The 18,660-nt window shown below is 35.6% G+C and overlaps 1 protein-coding gene across 1 annotated transcript in view; it reads left to right on the forward strand.

Moving 5' to 3' along the window:
* The window catches only part of elk1 (ETS transcription factor ELK1), a 31,769-nt gene extending 24,396 nt beyond the window's left edge, over window positions 1–7,373 (forward strand). The window contains exons 8-11 of the mRNA XM_030139917.1: window positions 7–155; window positions 242–325; window positions 1,266–1,367; window positions 6,761–7,373. Coding sequence (XP_029995777.1) covers window positions 7–155; window positions 242–325; window positions 1,266–1,367; window positions 6,761–6,859 — 434 coding nt within the window. The 3' untranslated portion in view covers window positions 6,860–7,373. The remainder of the gene's footprint in view (window positions 1–6; window positions 156–241; window positions 326–1,265; window positions 1,368–6,760) is intronic.
* Window positions 7,374–18,660: the final 11,287 nt, after the last annotated feature.

Consider the following 18,660-nt stretch of genomic DNA (forward strand, 5'->3'; position numbering starts at 1 on the left):
TGTCAGACTCTGCTGTTCCTCCAGTGACCTCATCGTCAACGGCGACCTCTCCAGTAACGTCGACCTCGGACGCCGCTCCTCCCAAACCAAAGAAGCCCCGAGGCCTGGAGCTGCCCTCCTCTCCCTCCCTCCCCCCTGGCCTCTCCCTGGATAAGGTCTGCCGTCTGGAACAGCTCTTACCAGTTCATCAGTTCATCAGTGTTGGTGCAGCCTCTGACTTCATTATCCCGTTTCTCTGCAGGTGAATGCAGCTGTTAACAGTTTATTGGCTCCTGGATCAGGGACCAACACACTCACCCCGACGGTCATCACCTCCCACGCTCTGGTAAACATTCACCATCTTTCATTTCTTTCTTGTTCTATTTCTTTTTATCTCACCGGCCGATGGGTCATGAGTTGTTGTGAAGGTTCTGTGTCCGGCATCGTCTTCATCGTCTTCCTTGTTGTCTTCGTTCACAATTTCTTCAAACATCTTCTCTGACAAAACTACTGGTTGGATTGATTAAAAATTTTACATGTAGCTTCCTTGGGACAATGTCTACAAAGTTTGGTCATAGTTATGAGAAATTTAGATTTTTTTTTTTTTTGTAAATTTTTGACGAATCTTTGAAATATTACAAATGTGCTTTTACTTATAATGGTCCATATTTTGATGGTTTATAACATGTAAATGTTTACAGATATCAATATAGTTACTATTGAGCACTGATAGAAGTCATATATGAACTTTCATTTGGGTCCATGACCTTTGAGCTTTAGTGACCTTGAAGGGTCAAACTCAAGGTCACCAATGTCTAGATTTCAACAATCTTCTCCAAAACTACTGGTTTGACTCATTTACAATTTAATGTGTCTTCCTTGGGACGATGTCTATAAAGTTTGTTCACAGTTTTGATAAATTTAGATTTTTGAATTTTTGACAAATCTTTTAAATATTAAAAATGTGTCTTTACTTATAATGGTCCATATTTTGATGGTTCATAACATGTAAATGGTGAAATATATCAATATAGTTCCTATTGATCACTGATAGAAGTCATATATGGACTTTGATTGAATTAGTTGAGTTCTCCTCCAGTGAAAGTACCTCCCACTTCTATTGGGAGATGATCTCCTGCATCCAGACCACAGGACTCTGAAATAGAAGAGAACCTGACAACCTCACAAATTCAACTGGGGATTGATTCTTGATAGTACATGCCGATGACATACAGGGACATTGGACCTGTTTTCTTTTTCTCTGACCACTTCTCCTTTTCCTCCAGACCCCCGTCCTGTTGACCCCCAGCCCTCTTCCTTCCACCATCCACTTCTGGAGCACGCTCAGTCCCATCGCTCCTCGCTCACCAGCCAAGCTCTCCTTCCAGGTAATACACTGAGCCCGCACAGCTGCCACCAGCACATATAAACCCTGAAATACTGAAGTCAGGACTCAGCTTTGCAACACACTGAGAAAACACACACTCTGTGCTCTGCATGTACCTGTACGTGATCCAGGTCCAACACTCGTACAGCTCGAGTCTCTGTGGTGTTCTGGCATCGTCTGCTCCATCTGTCCTCTGAACACAAACACTGAAAAACATTCCTGATTAAAGGACAGGTTCACCCAAAGTACACGCAGACACACAGCTGTCAAGTGTGTTTTCTGTTTCAGGTTTTGGGTTAAATTATCAGGATGTATCTATTCTATTCTATCCTATTCTGTTCTGTTCTATGCTATTTTGTTCTATTTGGTTCTGTTTTGTTTTGTTCTGTTCTATTCTATGCTATTTTGTTTTTATTCTGTTCTATTTGATTCTGTTTTGTTCTGTTCTATTCTGTTCTTTGCTGTTTAGTTCTGTTTGGTTCCGTTTTGTTTGGTTCTTTTCTATGCTATTTTGTTCTATTCTATTCTATTTAGTTCTGTTTGGTTCTGTTTTGTTTTGTTCTGTTCTATTCTATGCTATTTTGTTTTTATTCTGTTCTATTTGATTCTGTTTTGTTCTGTTCTATTCTATTCTTTGCTGTTTAGTTCTGTTTGGTTCCGTTTTGTTTGGTTCTTTTCTATGCTATTTTGTTCTATTCTATTCTATTTAGTTCTGTTTGGTTCTGTTTTGTTTTTGTTCTGTTCTATTCTATGATATTTTGTTCTGTTCTATTCTGTTCTATTTGCTTCTGTTCTATTCTATTCTATTCTATTTTGCTCTATTCTGCTCTATTTGGTTCTGTTTTGCTTTGTTCTGTTCTACTCTGCTATTTTGTTCTATTCTGTTCTGTTTGGTTCTGTTTTGCTTTGTTCTGTTGTATTCTATGCTATTTTGTTCTGTTCTGTTCTATTTGGTTCTGCTTTGTTTTGTTCTGTTCTAATCTATTCTTTGCTATTTAGTTCTGTTTGGTTCTGTTTTGTTTGGTTCTGTTCTATTCTATGCTATTTTGTTCTATTCCATTCTGTTCTATTTTATTTTATTTTGTGTTCTGTTCTATGCTTTTTTGCTCTATTCTGTTTGGTGCTGTTTTATTCTATTCTTTCTAATTCTATTCTATTCTATTCTATTCTATTCTGTTCTGTTCTGTTATATTGTGTCAGTTTTTCGTTGTGAACCATACCAAAGCAGAAAACTAAATGAAACAAAAAATGCATAGAGAGAAGAAAAACACCACAGACAAAAGACTTCGACAAACCGTCCACACTGCAGTTGAATTCATGCACAGACGGCGTCCACCGTCGTCACTTTACCACATGAACACGCCCCCACAGTCAGACCCACAGGTGGGATCTGCAGCTACATGACGCTCAAATACTCTGTTATTAGTTCACCAAAGAACCAATCAAATCCATGGCCTGGGATCATGTTTTCTGTATTTCTGCCCTGTTTACACCTGACTTTGACTCTGGCTGTGTGTGGATGCAGTTCAGTTTGCAGCTGTGACAGTTGTCCATGTGCATTTTGACTTTTCTTTTTTCAGTCGTTCATGTGGATTTAAGTGTAAGGGTGTGAGCTTGACTGTAAAGACTTCCTGTTTTGGTCTTAAAACGTTCTGTTGTGTGTTTATTGTGGTGTTGAGGCGCCCCCTGCTGGTGCAAATGAAAACTACAACATCACAATAGAAATCAGGTAAAAAGATGTAGATATTATGACCTCACTGCTGCTTTAACCCGCAAAAACCCAGTGCTACTTTTGAGGCAGTTCCCAAAGGAATTTTTCTCTCTATTTAACCTTTGTTAAGTAATTTAGCACCATTTATTAGAATATTATCCTTTGTATTTTGCATTTTTCAGTGTAACTTAGGTATTTTTCTATATATATATAATTTACTTACCATGTAGCTGTTCATGTAAACTCAGAGTAAATTTAAAGGTTATTATTTTACAACAGAGAAAACTGAAAAAAGTGACTTTTTCAGTAAGGATATCAATGACTGAACATAAAATCAAACCTCTGCAACTTCTGTCATTTATCAGACTCCATGATGAATACTAGTGAATCAACGTTGCAGAGTGAAAATCATGTATTTTTCTGTATTTAATTAATTCACTGAGCATGCAGGTGTTTATAAAAATTCACAGTAAATTCCGAGTTTATTATATCAAGACAGAGAAAACTGAAGAAAGCAATAGAACACAAAAAACAAGCATCTACATTGACTGTCATTAGTTAAACTCCATTGGTTTTACTGGTGAACAATGGCACAGTTACAATAAACATAGAGTTAAAACATTTACTTTGGGTTAAAACTAGAGACAAACAGTGGCTTCTTTTATTTAAGTCTGAAGCTTTGGATGAAAACACTACAAATAGGGACAGAAATTTAACTCTTAAAGACCTGGGACTAGTTCCGTGGTGACTTCCAAATGAATTTTTCTCTACATTTAACTTTATTAAATGTAGAGAAGTTTTGTCTTACCATTTGTTATAATATTATCCTCTGCATTTTGCATTTTTCAGTTTTGCATATCCTATATTTAATTTGTAGACGTTCATGAAAGCTCAAAATTAAAGGTTATTCTATCAGAACAGAAAACTGAAGAAAAAGTGACATTTTCACCAAAATCTGTTATTAACTGAACATGAAAACAAGTGTGTCCATCCACTGTCATTGATCCAACTCCATGGGTTTTACTCGTGAATCAGTGTTGTTGAAGATGACGGTGTTTCCATGGTAACTTCAGAGCTTCTGAACGTCAAAATGGATCATATGTGATGACCATGAAAAGATGACAAACGGCATTTTACACCAATTACAGTCTTGGAAAAAATTATTAGACCACCCTTGTTTTCTTGAATTTCTTGAAACATTTGTTTGGACAAATTTAATAACAAAAATAGCTCATTGTAGTTTAATTTCAGAGCTGATATCTATCCATTTTCCATGTTTTATTGATAATAACCAAAATCACTTCAGTTCTTACATCAATATCTATGGCATTGTACTGACAAAAACAGTGCTTTTAGACATTCCATGTTTTCTTTTCTGTCTGTTTTAGTCACATGATACACACAGGAGTTAATACTTGATCGCATAACCATTGTTTTTGATGACTTGATGGTCTAATGATTTTTTTCTGCGACTCTGTTTCCATGTATTGATAGGATTAATGGATCAACAGGTATTAAAAAGTTTAGATCAGTAAATGGTTTTTGTCATTGGTGGTTGTTTAGGTCTTTATGGGTTAAATTACTCTAAACAACCCTTTTATTCAGGAGAAGTATTATTCATTTTAATACATACACACTAAGCAGCAGCTTAGTTTACATTACAGTGACTGTGTGGTCAGTGTTTCATCCTGTTTGTGTGTAATATAACCCTGGTTCTATCTCAGTTTTGCGTTCATATCTGTGTTCACGTCACATCCTGCAGATTAGACCTGAAAACAGCAGCAGCGCAGAGAGATGAGTCACTCAGAGCAGATTATACAGATACATGATGAACATACCCTTAGCTCTGTATGTTTGTTGTCATATAGAACCATGGGATTAGAGTGCAGCTTTAATGTTTGTCTCATGTTCATCCGATTATTTTTTTTTTCAGATTCAGATTTCCATCTGAATCTGAAAAATAACAAATATACTGGAAAATATGAGGAGAGGACAAGAAAATACAGTCAGAGTAGAAAATATATTTACTGTAGAAAATCCCCTTTGTACCATCATTAGACTGCTACTGTGTGTTCAGGACCTGCATCCAACACATACTAACCTGCACAGGGTGTGAATTTAAGGACGATAATATGTTAAAACCTACAGTAAATGGAATGATGAGCTTCCTGTGCTGCTATTTTCACAGGTTTGGTGGTTCGTCTTCCAAAAAACAGCCAAGATGTTCTTTACTTTGTGTCTGTTGAGTACAGCATCTGTGTACTTACATAACACATTTTATATACATCATAACACACTTAAAACACTGCAATACTCAAAATAGCACAAAAGGTTAAAAGCACACAAGTTCCAAATACAGATTATATTTAAGATCGATTTTTTTTCCCCACTGGTTTGACTTTTATACAAGAAAACTTTAATCCCAGAAGAGAACTTGCTGATCAGTCCAGAATGAAAATAGCCATAAGTGGTATCTGTAGAATAGAATAAAATAGAATAGAATAGAATAGAGTAGAATAGAATAGAATAGAATAGAATAGAATAGAATAGAATAGAATAGAATAGAATAGAATAGCTTTTATTATCATTGTGTGTGCATTGAAATTAGGAGTGCTCCTCCAGTCAGTGCAACAATATTAATAAAACACTAATACTTAAGGAAATAAGAATAGAGCAAATATAAAATGGCAAAAATAAAAAACAAGATAAGAAAATGCAATACAAAATTATACACAAAGCAAAGTACAAATAGAACTAAAAGTAGAATAAAAATAAAAACAGACATAAAATACTTTATTAATCCCAGGGGGAAATTATTGGGTGTTACAGTCGCTCCATTCAAATAGAATAAAAAGTAGCAGGAACTCTGTTAGAGTGGGGATACATAACTATGTTGTTATATTTTATATACATTCAACTGCAGTTATGATTGTTACAATATAAAAATTCAATAAAAAAAAACTTTGGAGAAAAAAAAATAGTAGGGAAGAAATTTATCAATACTATAGAAAAACAAAAAGAAGAACAAGACAAATATTATCAGTATGATATTTAACCTCCCGAGACCCAAGAAAGTACAAGTTTTGGGTTTTTTAAATTAAATAATTGCCTATATCGGAAACATCATGATGCAACAGTTTTTTCAGATGCTTTTTCTTTTATTTTTATGGAATGTTCTTTGCAGTGGACAGTTGTTTTTTTTTTGTATAAAGCTGGGAAACTCTTGTTCACAAACATGGACAGAAAACCCACAGCTGGGTCTTAAAGAAATATACATGAGTGTGCAAAAATATAGTTGTGTAATTATAATTATGAGGTTATATGGTGAAACAGAGGAATAGACACAATATTAACTGTATGTGTGTCTATGAACTCAAGTCTGTTAAAAATAGTGCATTTATATTTAGATAAATATTTCATTGTAATCCGAGGAAGATTATTGTATGATTTATTGCACATATTTGACATTATACAGGTTTATTGCACATATTTGACATTATACAGGTTTATTGCACATGTTTAACATTATACAGGGTTATTGCACATATTTGACATTATACAGGGTTATTGCACATATTTGACATTATACAGGGTTATTGCACATATTTGACGTGATTGCTTGAAGATACACTGAGGAGGGAAGTGAAATGTTGAAGTAAATGTTTCTGTGTGTGTTTCCGTAGTTTCCCACTAACGGCAGTAACCAGATCCACATCCCGGCCCTGAGCGTCGACGGACTGTCCACTCCGGTGGTCCTCTCTCCTGGACCCCAGAAACCCTGAGCCTCCTGCCCACCAGCAGAGCTCCTCGCTGGGCTCGGGTCTCGCCTTGCTCTGCCCTGACTTTCTGGAAGTCGGAGGATGTGAACTGTGAAACAACCCAGGTTGTGTTTAAGCTCCGTCTGCTGCCTGGTCACATCTGGAGGCCTGGTGGTTCATGTAGACCTGGTACCGGACTGCATTTTTACCAAGATGCCTCCAAAAAACAGAAGATTTTAGACGAGCAGCAGGCAGGAAGACGTCCTCCAACATATCTTTCAGAGTTGGAGCTGCATTTAAACGCTCCAACAAGACGAGTTGCTGTAAAATCGGACATTTCTCTCGACTTGAACATGACACTGGACAAAAACAGAGGAAAAAAACAAGGTGCAAACTGGAGGAATATTCTTCTTCTTTCACTGAGGAAGCATTTAACACCTTTAGATCAGGGGTGTTAAACATGCGGTCCGTGGGCCAAACCCGGCCCACTAGAGGTTCCAATCCGGTCCACCGGATGAATTTGCAAAGTGCAAAAATTACACTGAAGATATTAACAGTCAAGGGTGTTTAACTCATTTTAGTTCAGGTTCCACATGCAGAACAATGGGATCTCAAGTCAAATAATAACCTATAAACATTGACTCCAAATATGCTTCTTGATTTAATGTGAAGATAATATTAAAATATGCCTATAAATAACGATAACGCTGAATGTTCTCTTTGTTTTAGTGCAAAAAAATAACATTTTATTATGAAAATATTTACATTAATAATAAAATGTGATTAACCTGAACAAATATGAACAAAAGAAAATTAAGTACAATTTTAACAATATTCTGCCTCTTACTAAATGTTTTGTGCCTTTGTAGATCTGATCTATAATGGACATGAATAAATGCTGTTAAAATTGCACATATTTTTTCAGGTTACTCACATGTTTTTTGTTTGGATAAATTGTAAATATTCTCATAATTTAATGGTTTTTTGTTTTGTTTTGTTTTTTGCACTAAAACAAAGACAAAAATTTGGATTCATTATTCATGAGCTAATTTGTAATTATGTTACTGGTCCGACCTTTTTGAGGTCAAACTGGGCTGAATGTGGAACCTGGACTAAAATGAGTTTGAAGTCCCTGCTTTAGATGAACGCTGATAAAGAAGTGAAAAATGTGCATCGTTAGTTTCCAGTTTTTCTTCGCAGTTTATTACGAGCTGCAGACTGGAAGTAGACATTTCACTGGAGAAATATTGCATCTGTTTATTTTCTATTGATCGACCAAATGATCGTAAAGGAAGCGGCGGTGGTTCGTCTTACAGCAGACGTTTGGAGTTTGGATGCAAAGTTCGGCTCCTGCTCATGAATATTAACGAGGAAACATCTGGATCTGGTCTTGAATCTTCCTTATGGGATGTTTTTGGGGTCTGTGTTCTAAAAGGTGATATTTATTTCCGTTTCCTGTCTGGTGCACTTTCCTCTGCGGAGTTTTCAACAAACATCAGACTGTTTTTACGCCGTCATCGTGGCTCGTGACTGTACTGGGAGCACTGGTTTTCTCTCTCCTGGAGTCTTTTTGAAAAACAGACAACTTTTAGAGCCATTTGACATTTGTTGCTTTGCTCTGATGGGCCGCTTTAATCGGCCACGCCTTTCTCCCGTTATGCATGGCCTGTTATTGGATGGAAATCTCTCTCCTCAGCATCGTTTGAATTGACCAATCACAGAAGAGGAGATGAGGTGCCGATTGGAGATTTTACAGCCACGTTTTTTTCTCTATAAACGTCTCCGTGTGTGACAGATTGTATATTTTCTTAAAGATTCTTGACATTTGAAGCCTTTTCTTCAGCTCCTGGACACATTCCTCTTGGTTTAATGGTTTGAATTGATCATTTATTGATCAGTGAATAGTTATCGTTTCTGTTCTTCATTCCAGCTGTGGTCGATCAATCCGTTGTTTTGGCTTCAAATTCATTGTTTGTCGATCTGCAGAGATGTTGCCACATGTTGAAGGTGCTGAGTTTTCGTTGATCTGTCGGTGATCTGATCCATATCCCCTGGGCTCCGGTTTCCTGTGACGACAGTAAACAATTTATTCATCTACAGATCGATTTGTTCGCTCATACAAATTTTTTTTTTCTTAAAACCCCACAGATTTCTCGCCTGGCCATCCATCCAGTTTTCTCAGTGTTTTCTATACCAACCAATCACAAGTGTGGGGGGGCGGGTGTTTCATAATGCATCATACACAAATTCAGTTCCAAGTCTGTAAATCACTATACAACTGTTGTCGGTTGTTTAAAAAAAACATAAGGGTTGAATTAGAGATTACACCCTGTATTATCAAGTTTCTCTGACAACTGAAGTTTCACCCAAGTTTCTACTCGACCACCACTACCACACGCTGTGATGGAAACATGCTGAGGTTTGTGGACATTAGGGATCTGCTCGTCACATAATTATGTCATGTCCGTCTTATCTGTGATTGGTTTCCTCGGTGACTGTTAGTCCCGCCTTCATATTTGGATTCATGCCCTGTCATTCCAGATGGATTTCTCATTGAGAAAGTCGGATGGCTGGTCCGGCTAAAGGATCAGATCCATTTGACCTGAGCTCTGGTTTCCTATGACGACAGTGAACGATTTATTCACCTACAGGTCAATTTATCCGCTCATACACTTTTGTTTCTTCTTAAAACCCTACAGATTTCCCACAGGCTCATGTGCTGTGTGACCCAAACCAAAAAATTATTGGTTTATTTGATTATCAGTTTAACATTAAGCCACTATAACCTGTAAAATGTGCACTTTCTGGCTTGAAAATCATTTGAATATAAAAATTATTAGGGTTGGAAACCCAAACTTGGTTCTTAGAACCGATAAGAAAATGGCCAGTACCAGGTACCCATAACAAAACTAAATTTGAGTTCTGCTTATTGGTTTCTACTTGTACATATTTTTAAGAATCATATGTAGTGATCAACCGTACATGTCTGTTCAGATCAGTAGTTCCAATCAGAATACTATTAATCCCAGGGGAATTAAGTCGATCCATTCAAGTATAATAAACAGTAGCAGGAAAGAAATTATTAGTACAACAAAATAAAAATATTTTTATACAAAAGTATGTTGCTCTGAATATGTACTGTATATATGCCAAGTATACATATTAAAACACTATTAAGACATAATTAGAACCTGATCAATATAATTAAAGTCCTATCCATAAATAAGTGTCGTTAGCATCAACAGCTAACGGTCCAGTAATGATGAACAACAGTAAACTGATTAACTCTTTAAGTGCCAGACAGTTAAGGGGTTAATAAGCCTTAAAAGTGCCACAGAATTTGGCCGTTTTTCAGTATTTCGCGTCATTTTTATAATATTTGAAGAATCCTGCAGGAAACCGCTCGGTAACATCCGACCGATTGCTAATTAGATTCAAAACGCACCGGACGCAGCCGATTCATTATTGATCATAATTTGCATAATTCATAATAATAATAATAATAATAATAATAATAATAATAATAATCTTTATTTATATAGCACTTTTCATACATTAAAAACTGTAGCACAAAGTGCTTTACATATCAGTTTAAAAATCAGTACCGCCCCACACCCACCCACTCACCCGCGCACACACACACACACACACACATACATATATACATGCAAACCCACAAGCTCACACATACTTAAGAAGACTGACTGAATACGGGTAGACCAGAACAAAAATGTACAAGTAAAAGTAAAACATCAATTTAGGAGGCGCTGTCTCAGGGAGCCATCCGCACCAGGAGGCAGCCGCCGACCAGGCACCAGCAACACAGCCCCGCATCCCAACTAGTGGGAGAGGGCCAACTGGGACCCCCACCCACCAGAAAGGAGCGGACCCCAGTGAGAGAAGGTGCCACAGCCCCCGGAGTCCACAGCCGCCCCCCGGCATGGAGGGCTCCCTCTGATGAAACACCGGAGAATAAGAAACATTAAAAAGATATAAAAATATTATTCGGTCGCGTGACCTCAAATTCCCGTCTGCTTGGTCTCAAAAGGGGGACACAGAAAGAACGTCATCGAAATGTGAGAAAGAAATGGGGGTGGATGGTTTGTTTGTACACAAATATGGCGTGTTCTCCAAAGCCGATCTGATCGGCCCGTGGCACTTTAAAGGTTGTTTTCGTAAAGCCGATTTAATCGGCCCATGGCACTGAAAGTGTTAAAGTCTGACATCACTTTTCAAAACAACAACAAATAGGCAAAGTGCAATGAGTATGTGAAACTGATGATCTTTTTATGTATGTCTTTTTTGCTGGCCTGGTGTAACCCATGCACTGATATTTGTTATTAGAACAAGTTTTGACACATTTCTAAATGTCCAATATCAACAGCGTCAAAGCCCTAAATTCAACTTATTTGGCTGTAGATATGAGCAACGTGAAACAAACAGAGCCGCTAGTGTCTGATAAGCTGAAGTCGAAAAGATGAAGGCGATCACATCTAGTAGACGGAGGATGAAGACGGCGCATGAGGCGTCTCTTTAGTAGAAAGTACATGTGTTTGTAACCCTTTAGGCGCCTGAGGTTTTTTTTTTTTCCAAAAACATTAAATTTTGATATCAAGATTTTAAAAAGCTGTATCTTGGAAGTGTTTAGAGATAAAGTTATACTGTAAATGAGAAAAATATTATGTATGACCCAAAGTTTGATGGGAGTAAATTTAGTCATCTAATTTGCATATTGTGACATCACAGGGCAGCAGCAGCCACATTGGATTGCATAACTTTTAGCAAGTTTTCTTTGTATTTTTGTTTTGTTTTGGTCATCTTATTTTTAAAATAAATGAACTTAAACATAAGTAGAAAGTAAAATGCAGTAAGTTTTAGAAGCTTTTCATCCAAGCAGTAGAGCAGACAAATCTGTCCTTATCTATCCAAACTAAATCAACTTTACTTACTAAACCAGCTCAGGACCACACCTTTAAACTGGATTTTCTTCTTCACTTTGAGTAGAAACATCCTCTGAAATGGTGTTAGGATTGAAGGGGCACATGTCCGCCATCTATTGGTGGGAGGTGGTAACAAGATTTGGTAACTCGAGATTCTAGAACTATGGTCTGTTTCATTCAGTTACGTTGCTTGCTGCAATATGTCAACTTTGGCGCTTAAGGGGTTATCTTGATCTTAAAGGAAATTTAAATCCACACTGATTTGGCAGCATTTCATTGTTGAGGCTGATAGAAGAGGTGGAGCCCAAAAATGTAAACACTGGAGGAAAAACACAGTGGTTCTTTATTTTCTTTCGTACTTATTGGCAGCTGTCAAACCACGTTAGAGGTGCATTAGGGTTAAAGGGACTGGAGTTATTACCGTCTGTTCATGAGCTCTGACGGTTCACTACATTTCACTTTTACCCAGTGGTAAAAGTCTAAAGCTGGTCTCCAGATGTTTACACTGGTTTAACTCTACCTGTGGACGAGGTGTAAATGTGTTCATAGTGTCTGAGATGATGGACGACTAGAGTGTAGAGGAGAATCAATCATGGATGCGAATGTTAAGAAACTTAAAAAAAAAAAAAAAAAAAAAAGCAAAAACGCATTGCAAGTATATTTTGTGAATGAATAAATCTGTTACACAATCATAAACAAAAGAATATAAACATTTGACCACTTTTCAGGAATCAATGAGCAGAACCAGAAGATAAAAAAAAAGATTCCCAGCCCCGATTATTAAGTATGGCACTAGTAACATTACAAGGCTTTATTAATGATTGATTTTTCTTGAAAGTTTTCAGTTTTTTCCTAATAAACATATCATACTGTGAATGTAATGTACAAAAAAAAACAGCACAAAGGTCTGGAAGCAACTTGTGGCGACATCAAAACCTGCAGAAAAGCCAAAAAAAAAAAACAACAACCTGCAGATTCCTATTTATTTTTTCTTTCACAAACACCAAACTTTTTTATTTCCAACATTTTTTCCCCCCTGAAAATCCAAAGCGAGGCTGAAACCGTCTGAGACATTTGTGATTCCTCTGAACAGACTGTTGTGGTTGTTGTTGCTGCTGTTTTGTTTTGTTTTGGGGGGGGGGGGGGGGTTTTGGTTTTTTGCTGTTTTTCGATGCTATCGGAGCTCTCCGGTTGCCATGGCGACCTGACCTGACTGTTGCTCACCTGCAGGTTGCTGCTGCTGCTCTTGCTGTCGTTGTTGTCATCGTTGTTGCTGTTGCCGTGCGGAGCAGCTGACGCTCCTCGTTGTGATGATGCCGTTGACGTGTTTATATGCTACACACACACACACACACACAGTTTGTCTGTTTGCGAGGACCAGTTAACCCTTACTTTACACTACGGACTGGTCTCACAAGTCGACAAAGACACACAAACACAACTGAACCGTCAGGAACTGAGTGATGCTGAGAGCAGCCGTCATTAATCTACAGGTTCATTTATGGATTAGTTTTCCAGGAAATAACAAAGAAGAGTTCATGTTTTAAAGCAGGGATGTCAAACATGTGGCCCGTGGACCAAAACCAGCCCACCATAGGGTCCAATCTGGCCCATGGGTTGTTTTTGCCAAGTGCAAAAATTTCACAGTCTTGAATTGAATTAAGCAAAAAAAAAATTATCTTGAATTAAGGAAATAATCTTGAATTAAGCAAAAAAAAAAAAATCTTCAATTAAGTAAAAAAAAATCTTCAATTAAGCCAAAAAAAATTTAATTTTAGCAAAAAATCTTGAATTAACAACTTCAAATTTTTTTCTTTGTTTTATTGCAAAAAATAACATTAAATTCTGAAAATATTTACATTTACAAACTATCTTGTAACAAATGTGAGTAACCTGAACAAATATGAACAACGTGAAATATCTAAAGAAAATTAAGCACGATTTTAACTATTTTCTAACTGTTTCTAAGTGTTTAGTGTCTTTGTAGATCTGATCCATAATGCACATGTATAAATGATAAGTTAAGGCACGATATTGTTAGAATTGCACTGATTTTTCTTAAGAAATTTCAGTTTTTTCAGGTTATTCACATAGTTTATAAAAGTAAGTATGTTCATAATTTAATGGTGTGGGGTTTTTTGCACTAAAACAAAGACAAAAATTTGGAGTTGTCATTATTTATAGGTTATTATGATATTATTTTACTGGTCCGGCCCACTGGTAATCAAATCAGGCTGAATGTGGCCCCTGAAAGAAAATGAGTTTGAGAGCCCTGATCTATGGGTTCATTTATGGATTAGTTTTCCAGGAAATAACAAAAAAATGTTCATGGTTTAAAGCAGGGGTGTCAAACATGTGGCCCGTGGACCAAAATCAGCCCACCAAAGGGTCCAATCCGGCCCATGGGACGAATTTGAGAAAAGCAAAAATTACACTGAAGATATTAACGATGATGGATGTTAAACTCATTTTAGTTCAGGTTCCATTTACAGACCAATATGAGCTCAAGTAAAATAATTACATAATAACCAATAAATAATGACAGCTCAAAATTTTCTCTTTGTTTTTAGTCTAAAAAAGTGAAATTATCTGAAAATGTTTACATTTACAAAATATCCTTTCACAAAAAATGCAATGCAAATAACCTGAATAAATATGAACAACCTGAAATGTCGCAGGAAAAATAGATGCAGTTTTACCAATATTCTGTCTGTTACTAAATGTTTTGTGTATTTGTAGATCCACTGTAATCTGTAAGTCGTAACGTACATGTGTAAATTTGAGGACATAATACTGTTAAAATTGCACTGACTTTTCTTAAGAAATTTCAGGTTGTTCATGTTATTTACTTTTTTTTCTTTTCTTTTTTTTTTTTTTAAAAGCACAGTTTGTAGCTGTAAACATTTTCATAATATAATTTAACTTTTTTCACACTAAAAGTTAGAGAACAGTTTGGAATTGTCATTATTTTTCATTTATTATGTTATTACTTTACTGGTCCGACCTATTTGAGATCATATTGAGATGAATGTGGTTTGACAGACCTGTTTTAAAGTGTTAGTTTTTATCAAATATATGTATAGTTTTAGCCACAGTAGAAAATATACACGGCAACTAAAATAACATCTACTCTCTCTGGATCAGTACATCACACAACTCCTCTCAAAAAACTCAAAACCAATCCTTTTATATTCTCTATTAATTACAACTCCCAACAGTAGAAGTTTTTTGTGTTTTCTCGTGGCTCATTTTATCAAAATGATCAGAAAATTGTGAAATTTTCTGAGAAGCTGCAACCTCCACAACTTTGCCTTTTTGCTTAAAAATGACTAAAACTGTTAAATTATCATTAAAATTGTTTATAGTAGGGCTGTAACTAATATTTATTTTCACGAAGGATTGATCACCTTATAAAAAAAATGACTGTTTATGCCTGTTACTTCTCCACTCACTGATTTTTCTGAACTGATTTATTATTGAATTAGAAAGTTAGTTTAATTTCTGTGTATTTTTTTTTTTTTTAAAGCATCAAATCTAAAAAGCTCCACCCTGCATGGTTACATTTTTCTTGTTTAAAAATGACTATTGGTGTATTTCTTATTAAATTCACATCATGTAGAGCTGCAGCTATCCATAATCTTTATGAATATTTTTTCACTTCATTCAGAAAAATGTTAGAACAGAACTAAAAAACTACCTGTTGACGTCCAGAGCCAAGGATATTTATCTGCTTCATGTTATTCAACCAGGAGGTCAATATATTTAGGACAAAACTTTGCCTTAAAAAACACCAAAATTATTTATTTACTACTTATTATTAAAATACTTTCCAATAAGTTTCCAAACTTATACTTATTCCAATGAATGATTGACCACTTTGTACAAAATTTGTTACAGTACCCTATATTTTCTGTCATTTCCAACAAAGAATATTGATCTTAAAATTTTAATGTTATTTGAACAGAAAACTGATTAATTTTTTATCATATTTTTTAGTACAAAGCACAAAATCCTTACACTGGAGAAGCTGCAACTTACATAGTTTTATCTTATTGCTTAAAATTTGACTTTTTTTTTTTTTATTATAGCAGTTATTTCTTTATTGTTATTGTTATTATTTATTTAAGTGATTGAACACTTTATCCAAAAATAACCAGCCACGGATATTTATTCAGACTAGACAGTTATTACTATATAATTTAGACCAAAACATTAGAACAAATGCAAAAATCATTTATAAATTAACACTTTTCCAGCTAATTCGGTCAACTCATCAGTCAATGATGAGATGACGTTAAATGTTCCGATCCCGTCTGAGCTCCGCCCCTCCTCAGTTCCTGACGGTGTGATTTCCCAGCCTCAGCAGTGACGTGAACGCAGCACCAAGCCATCGTGTTCGACTGTTCTCTATTTTACAGCATGACTCTATTTTTCTATCAGAGACCACGTGGTTTATATTGTGTACGACGTTTAAAGAGCGACGAAGCCTTAAAGATTTTCGCGCTACAGCAGAAGAAAGATGCGTCTTTGATGTTTTTTCCGAAATAATCCACGGTTTTGCATCTTTCAGAGCATGACTATTTAAAAAAAAAAAAAGAAAAAAGCCATTTGTAGAAGTTTGTGCGCTGACCATCGAGCTTTGGACGAAGGTTTGAATCCGACATCTCTAAGCTAATGTTTCTCTCACCAGCAGAACATAACGAATGTTTTTATATTGATTAGCAAGAGCATTGCATTCTGGGTATTATCCAGGCTTCTTCTGTTGTTTTAACAACAGGTTAATTCAGTTTGCAGGAAGTGCACTGTAAAAAAAAAAAAAAAAAAAAAAGTGCCCCTTTGAACAGCAGGTTTATTTTATTGTAATCGGATTACAAACCACTTCTTAATGAGGTCCGGTTAATCCAGCAGAGTCCTGGTCCTGGTTCTCCTCAAGACTGCGTTCAGATCTAATCTCAGACCAGGTCCAGCTGGTCCAGACCCAGGGTTCTGGGAGCGGGTTTACCATGATCAACCAGACCAACAAAGAAACAAAAACAAAAGATAAAGGGTCACAAAACTATCTGAGACTGAGACTGAAAAAGTGAAATCTTCTCAGGACCCAAACTATGGAAAAATAGATAATGAAATACCATAAAATCAGCAGTTTTCTAACTTTAAAACACATTTTCTGGTTTAGATTGAAGAGCACACACAGCATCAGAGCACAGCGGATCAGCAAAGCAGAAACCAGTCTGTTTGAATTAAGGAAAATAGGGAAAAATATTGATGTTTTTATCTCAAATCATCATGAACAGGACATCTTACAGCTGTAGACATGATGTGTCCCAATATTTATGTCCATATAGTTTAGAAACCACAATATTTCCTTAAAGTTTAATGGGAGATTTTTCTTCGTCGTTGAGATGTGATGAAAGTAGATGGTTAGTTGTGGTAGAAAATGATTATTTACAATCAGAGTACATATAAAATATTTTAGAAATTTAGAGGTAGAACATTTAAAATCACAGTCATGGATACAAAAGAAATCAACGTTGAGAGAAATTAAGTAAAAACCATCTCTGAGGCATTTTGGAAGCAAAGATAATTTAAACCAAACTATCCAATGCAATGATATTAACCCAATATAAAACTATATTCTGACATTTGTCATTATTGTTTTGTATCCCAGACCCCTGTTAGAAAAGAAACACCTGAGTTCAATGCGTCCACATACTTTTGTCCATATACTGTAGAAACTGCTCTACTCAATAAGGACACTTGTTTTACTCCTAAGTTTGGGAAGGGTGGCGTTAGATCATTCACGTTTAGATTGCGATATAAACTCTAAAATCCTAAATCCTTTTAATTGACCCGTGGTTTTAATTTGAGAAAATGCAGTAAACTGGACTCTGGAGTTAGTATGAGTGATTGGAGACACAACTCGAGTTTAATCAACTATAAAACCCACTCAGTTGTGTGTGAATTGATCTGCTACCAGTAAACTATGTAATATGTCACAGAAATGTAAATGTAAAAAGCCTTTTATGTTGTAGAAAGGTACGGAAGAGGATTAGGGCCACTGGAAAAAAAATTAAAAAGGTCCAATATATTTTTTTAATATTCTGTAAAAAAAAAAAAAAAAAAAAACAGAAATCTACAGAAGAAGATGGAGCCACTGTGGGAAAAATTTAAGATCCAATATTTATTTTTTTATTATTATTCTGAGAAAAAAAGGCAGAAAATCCACAGAGGAAGATTAGGGCCACTGGGGAAAAAAATTAAGGTCCAAAACATATATTTTTTATTATTCTGAGAAAAAAAGTCAGAATTCTGAGGGAAAAAAAAGACTCATAATAATAATAATAATACAAAAATATATATTGGACCTTGATTTTTTTTTTCCCCCAGTGGCCCTAATCATCTTCCATAGAATTCTGACTTTTTTCTCAGAATAATAATTAAATATATACATATATATTGGACCTTAATTTTTGTTTTTGTTTTTTTTTAGTAATTTTGAGAAATAAGTCAGAATTCGATGGAAGAAGATTAGGGCCACTTGGAAAAAAAATAAGGTCCAATGTATATATATTTTTTATTATTATTCTGAGAAAAAAGTCAGAATTCTGAGAAAAAAAAACTCAGAATAATAATACAAAAATATATAATGGACCTTAATTTTTCCCCCAGTGGTCCTAATCTTCTTCCGTAGATTTCTGACTTTTTTCTCAGAATAATAATAAAAAATGTATATATTGCACCTTCTTTTTCTTTTTTTTCCAGTGGCCCTAATCCTCTTCCAGAGAAAGGAAACATTGCATTCTACAGAAGCTCTTATGCTGTTTCATGTCTTGCTGATTTTTACATTTTTACTCCAGATTTGTTCTGAACGCAGCCTTTTTTGCT

This window comes from Sphaeramia orbicularis, chromosome 7, assembly GCF_902148855.1.
Source record: "Sphaeramia orbicularis chromosome 7, fSphaOr1.1, whole genome shotgun sequence".
NCBI lineage: Eukaryota > Metazoa > Chordata > Actinopteri > Kurtiformes > Apogonidae > Sphaeramia > Sphaeramia orbicularis.